The sequence below is a fragment of the Scomber japonicus genome, chromosome 13, assembly GCF_027409825.1.
Source record: "Scomber japonicus isolate fScoJap1 chromosome 13, fScoJap1.pri, whole genome shotgun sequence".
NCBI classification, from domain to species: domain Eukaryota; kingdom Metazoa; phylum Chordata; class Actinopteri; order Scombriformes; family Scombridae; genus Scomber; species Scomber japonicus.
The window spans coordinates 13,474,763-13,480,836 of record NC_070590.1 but is presented as its reverse complement, the minus strand read 5'-3'; the positions used below and the strand labels follow the sequence as shown (position 1 = coordinate 13,480,836).

Below are 6,074 nucleotides of genomic sequence, written 5' to 3'. Positions count from 1 at the left end.
CATTTAAGTTAACAAATGAGGCAGGAGAGCGAGTAGAGGGAGAGGACATGTCAACTGTCAAGTGGCTGTCAGGTTATGTAAATACAGGGCGAAGGCAGGAACACAGCGAGGACACGACGCTCAGGGAGCTGGAAAAAAATATGCGTCACTGTTCAAAATCAATCTCCATCGATCCTCTGCAGCAACATGATCTTCCAATATCCACTCAGTGTCAAAGGTACGACACCACCCACATCCAGACACCCCTCTCAAATAAACACAACTCATTGTGCACAGATGAAAAAAAAATACATACATTTATTTTACAAGAAGGGCACATTTTTTTTTGTACAAACTGTAAACTAATACTGTAATAATTCTGAGGATTATAATCTTTGACATCACTTTCATGAATGAACACCAGAAACATGTAAAGAAATACGTAATATAAATAGTCAGTGACTGTCGCATCTTACTGTAAAGTAAAATCCCACAATGGAGAAAACATACAGCATGTAACTTTGCTACACACATTAAGGATTTTTTTAAAGATAAAAAGCACTTGTGTTCATCACATCTACATTTTGAACATCATTGTACAATACTCTATCCCTGCACTCCCCAACTCTAAATACTGCCACTTTATTTATTTTTTTTTACATGAAGCTTTGTCACTGAATAGATGTCGAGGTAGGGACTCCATCATTATCCTAGAAAGTTTAAGTGAGCTGAAACAACATAATTAAAAAGATTCCACACTCCCAACATTAGGGATTGTTCTTTGGCCCCTAAGTCTGCTACGTCTCTAGGCCCACCATCATCAGAGTAGGAGGGATTCGTCATATTTGCTTAAGTTGTCATAAGTCATGTAACAACACTGATTGAGAGACTGAGTACTGTCACCAGCTCCCCATGGCAACTTGTAGGGTAGCCTAGAAGAAATGCTCCAGATCAAACAAAACATTTCGCTCGTGTGACTGTTGCCTGACATCACTCTTCTCTAAAATCAAAGTAGTGGCAGCTGCAAAGATGACTCACTGAGTTGACAAGGTGAGGGCTCGGGGGGCTTTTACGTGGAGCCAAATATACAGATCATTCCAACTCTCAGCTGGAGGTATATTTCTGTAAATGTATACATACAGCATATACGAAAAACATCTGGTAAACCTGTGAATGCCAATGATGTCACAACAAATAGCAGATTAATCTCTATATCATAAAGAATACCCCTTCCTCCCTCCCCGAATTTCAGCTTATAAAACACTGGATAAATCACAGCATATGCTACAGTATAGCCACATTCAGCCAAAAACAAGAATTTTGGCAACAGTAAAAACAGTAACAGTAGTAATAATAATACTAGGTGGGGCTTTGATTCGGCTCCTCAACTCAAACTACAGAGCGGAAACATTAGACCCTGTCTGTTTAATAATAAATTCAATCTGTATTAACATCGGGAACACTCATTAAGTCGACAGAGGCAGCCAAAAGAGAGGAGAAAGAGATAGAGAGAAAAGGAGGGTAGAGGATAAGAGCAGAACTCTTCCCCAAGGCGGTTTCCTTCCATGTCCAATCCTTACAGATTACATGCAATTCACATTTTATGTTTATCGGCTTGTGTTTGGAAATAATAGGGGGGTAAATTAAGACAAACCAATGAAGAGTGAATAGGGAGGGTCTCTGAGCTGATATGGCTGAGACTTTCTAAAATGCAAGTTCAGCAAGAAAAGGGGGGAAGTTACAGGAAGTTGTGGCACTTCAAATTGGATTCTTTAAAAATGTAATCAATTCATAATAAAAAGATAGCTAATCCAAATTCCACTTCATAAAACTAATAGAGCAGCAGCAACCAAGGACAGGGAGGCAGAGAGGACAATGAGTTGCTTTTGTGTAACAAGCCAAACCACATATTGAGCTAAAAGCCCCCCCACCACCCCTTTGTTGTCATCTAGATAGAATTGGATTTTCCAGAGCAGGAAAATCAAATGCTTCGTTCAAGACCAATTGCTTTCTATTGGATCAGCTCTCCCTTTCTCTGATGTTTCACGCCTTCATGGACACACACAGCACATGGTGAACGCTCAGGATACAATGTCAAAAGCATGCTATCCCCAGCAACACAGAGAACTAGTTGTGTAGATTTGTTTTGTGTCCTTTGATTTCAATGTGTGCTAATAAAATAATATATAATAATAAAATAAAATTTAAACTCAAACTTGAATACAAAATATATTTTGTACAGACTGGCTGTTGTAATATGTGTTATCATCAGTGCTAGGACTGACATAAAGCACAAATGTGACAATTTGACAGGATTAGGCCTATTTTAACACTTTAAAAAATTATGAAAATGTATCAGTCCAGCAGTATTTTAACAGCAAAACTGTAAGAAGAAAATTGGCAGGTTGTGAGGATTATTTTGTATTAGGGACTAACTACTCAAAGATTCTGATTTCATGCTGTGTTTTTATGCAACATTACAAAGGCAGATTACCAGGAGAGGGAGGGAGGGAACAAATATGTCCAATACTTGAAGGTAATACTCACATGGTGGTTTATCTTGGACTCCACCCCCACAAAGAGAGCAACTGTCACACTGCATGCTCCACATTGCCGCTACAGCACAGCATGGCTCCCAGCATGAACAATTTACAAAATCAGATATCTGCAAGTTTGCAAAAGGTCAGTAAGTGTCACTTGCATTCCAGCTGAGTGATTTCTGCTACTGCTGCTGCCCTGCCTCCTCTGTCCAATAGCAGAAGTTTTAGTTTATAGATTTACATTGGGGTTTTTTTTTTTTTCAATTATGGACTGCCCGCATTTGCCAAAAATAGAATAATTAGTGCCACTTTAAGTGGGTAGAGTAAAGACTGTGGAGGGCTGACAAAGGAGACAGTGGGAATGAGGCAGACAGAAAAACTAAAACATAAAGAGAAGCCATGGTGGAGGTGTAAAGGATTGTGCTGACTTAGGAAAGAGTAGAAAGGAGAGATAGGAAGAGAATGCTGACAAAATAAGGACATTGTGAGGAAAGAAGGGGCTTCGCTGTTTGAAGAAAGGGGAGCAGGAAAATAGAGAGTAGACGAGACAGTAGGGCCAAGGGTTTGTTAAAACGAGGTAGAAAGGGGAGACAAAGCTAAAGAAAGTAGGGAGTAAGGAGACAGAGGAAACATCAGGTGAGCCAGTCTGATCTGTCCAAGGTAAGCAAGACTGAGGATGGATCAGAATAGGGTAGTCAGAAAAGGTTTACCATAGAACATTGTTAAAGATTGACTTTCTCTATCAGTTGAACCTCTGAACTCATATTTGTTTTTAAAGAATCTGGACATACGACAAAATAATATTGGTAGGGGGGTTTAAAATTAAAACATTTATAGATATAGCACAACTTGGTCTATGGTATTGAGTTCATAGTTTTTTCTATCCCTTATTGATTGACTTATTTGAGTAAAAGGTGAAGATTTGGAGTGTTTGGGTAGTCAAGTGGTTAAAGTGCATGCCACTTAAAGGCAGCATCCCTGGTTTGAATCCAGCCACGGACCTATGCTGCAGGTCATTCCCCTCTCTCTCCCTGTTTCCTGTCACCTTCTCTGCCGACTACTGTACTTACAAATAAAGGCAAAACCCCCCAAAAATAAATCTTTTTTTATGTGTACCATTATATGCCTCTTGCCTGTTTGAATGAGAATGAATGTTACTTTGGTGTTTGGAATACTTTGAACTAAAACACATTATCACTGCAATACAGGTGTTTTAATTTTGCAATAAAATCATCAGTAGAAATCGATGGAAGAGAAATAACGGCATTAAACAACTAATTATACTGTACCAAAATCAATTTACCCACATTGTTTTCTCTTCCATGAAACACATACAAAGCACCTACCTACAAGACATTTTGCTAATAGTTATTAAATCTCCCTCCACTCTACATACTGTGTTTAAGTCCCTCCAGGATAGTTTCAGTACTGTACAGTTGACACATGCAGATGTATACATCTTTGGAAATCTAAAAAGCAAAAATGTATACATGTGCACATAGCTAGTGTTCTGCTTTAATATTCACATTGTCAACATTTATCATCAAATGTGTCAATTTCATCAATAAATGCTGAAAGTATTTTGCAGATAGTTATATCCAGGATAAAGTGCCTTTACATTAAAACATTCTGTAGGTTTTTCCATGTAGATTTTTGTGGACAGTCTTGAGGTCCTGTATATCCCCACTCATTGTTTGGCATGCTTTTAGAGATGTCTGTCTCTTTTGTTTCATTTGCTGTCCTCCTGTGTTGGTTTTCCCTCACTTTGTTCATACATACCCGCCTCAGAGTATTCTGATCCATCTTTGTCTTTTCTCAACATGACACTGCTTTATGTTGTCCATTCTGTGTTATGGGATTGATCTTTTCCAATGTGACCTCAGTATCACTGTCTAAATTCCCAGAGATGGCTGGAGAGAGTTTTTCCATGGCGTTGTTTACCATCCCTACCTCGATTTCCCCCACGCATCCATCCTTGTTCTGTAACTCCTCCTCCTGACACAGGATGCTGTGGGGAATCACGCAGCTGGGTGAATGGTTGCCCTCCTTTGGGATGTGACTTTTGGGCTGATACTGACAGTTGGGGTTTGAGGTAGGGGCGCCCATGTTGTTGTTAATACTGACGATCTCGATGGCGTTGCTCCCCGGGCAGAGTCGGTGACAGCCCAGCAGGATGGAGAAGGCCTTGCGGAAGTCTGCATTAAAGGCATAGATGATGGGGTTGAGCGAGGAGTTTGCCCAGCCAAACCACACAAAAACATCAAAAGTTGTGGAGCTGATACAGGGGAAGTCAGTAGCACCGTCTGGCAAGTTTGGCTCACAGAACGGTACCATGCAGTTAAGGATGAAGAAGGGCAGCCAGCAGCACACAAACACTCCCATGATGACTGAGAGCGTCTTTAAGACTTTGGTTTCTCGTTTGAACGACATTTTGAATGAGCTCTCAGTTTCCATGTTCGAACTATTCCCCATGCTGCTGTGACGATTTTTGGCACTCTCTGCTGCACGCTCCAGAGCAGATATTCTCCGTATCTGTTTCTGGGCGATGCGGTAGATCCGGGTGTAGGTGACGATCATAATAGCCACAGGGATGTAGAAGCTGATAAGGGAGGAGGAGATAGCGTAGGTCCTGTTAAGGCTGGAGTCGCAGTTGTCAGGGGGAAGATCACTGGGGTATGTTCCATTCAGCTCTGCATAGCTGGTGGTCTGAGCTTTGTGCCAGTTGAGCTGAACAGGAATGAAGGAGATGAGGATGGACAGGGTCCATGCCACACTGATCATCAGACACGCCACTTTAGGGGTCATCTTGCGTTCATAGCGGAATGGGCTTGAGATTGCCCAGTATCGGTCAACACTAATCACACACAGGTTCAAGATAGAGGCAGTGGAGCACATGATGTCAAATGCCACCCAGACATTGCAGAAGGCCCCAAATGGCCAAAACCCCACAATCTCTGTCGCCGCCTTCCATGGCATTACCAAGATTGCTACCAGAAGGTCAGAGATGGCGAGTGAGATGACAAAGAAGTTGGTGACCTTCGACCTAAGGTGTCGGAACTTGGTGACAGCAGCACACACAAGTGTGTTGCCTAGCAGCGTGGTGAAGATGAGGAGGGAGAGGAAGCATCCTGTCAGCACACGCTTGGACGAGTCTTTCTCTGGTAGCAGCTGCTTGCCATCTCGAACTATTGAGAAATTCTGATCCATTGTTTTTATTACACTGCTAATAAAGCAAGAGAGGGGGTGGGTGAGGGGGGTGTCAACAGTCACCCCATCACATCCCCAGCCTGCTGCAGCTGTGCCTCTCTGGGCAAGGGTTTTAGACAGATGGCGTAGCTGGCGGAGAGGTCAACTGTCTCGGCACCAGCTCTCCCACAGACTGGGTCATCCATAGGCTCCTTGTCACAACCACCATCCTTGCACAAGAGCTGCTACAAATATTGCAAAAGCATCTCTTCAGAAATTTGCCCCCCAAAAATTCCTGGTTTATAAATTCCTGGAGCAGCAGTACAGGCAGCAGACATTCTAGTTTGATGGAGAGGAAGAATATTCCAG

At 42.0% G+C, this 6,074-nt stretch overlaps 1 protein-coding gene across 1 annotated transcript; it reads right to left on the bottom strand.

Annotated features, from left to right (window-relative positions):
* Positions 1-4,334: 4,334 nt before the first annotated feature.
* On the bottom strand, positions 4,335-5,726 carry drd1b (dopamine receptor D1b). Its single transcript, XM_053331297.1, has one exon. It carries the CDS (start codon positions 5,724-5,726, stop codon positions 4,335-4,337), a length of 1,392 nt encoding a protein of 463 aa, XP_053187272.1.
* Between the last annotated feature and the right edge of the window lie 348 nt (positions 5,727-6,074).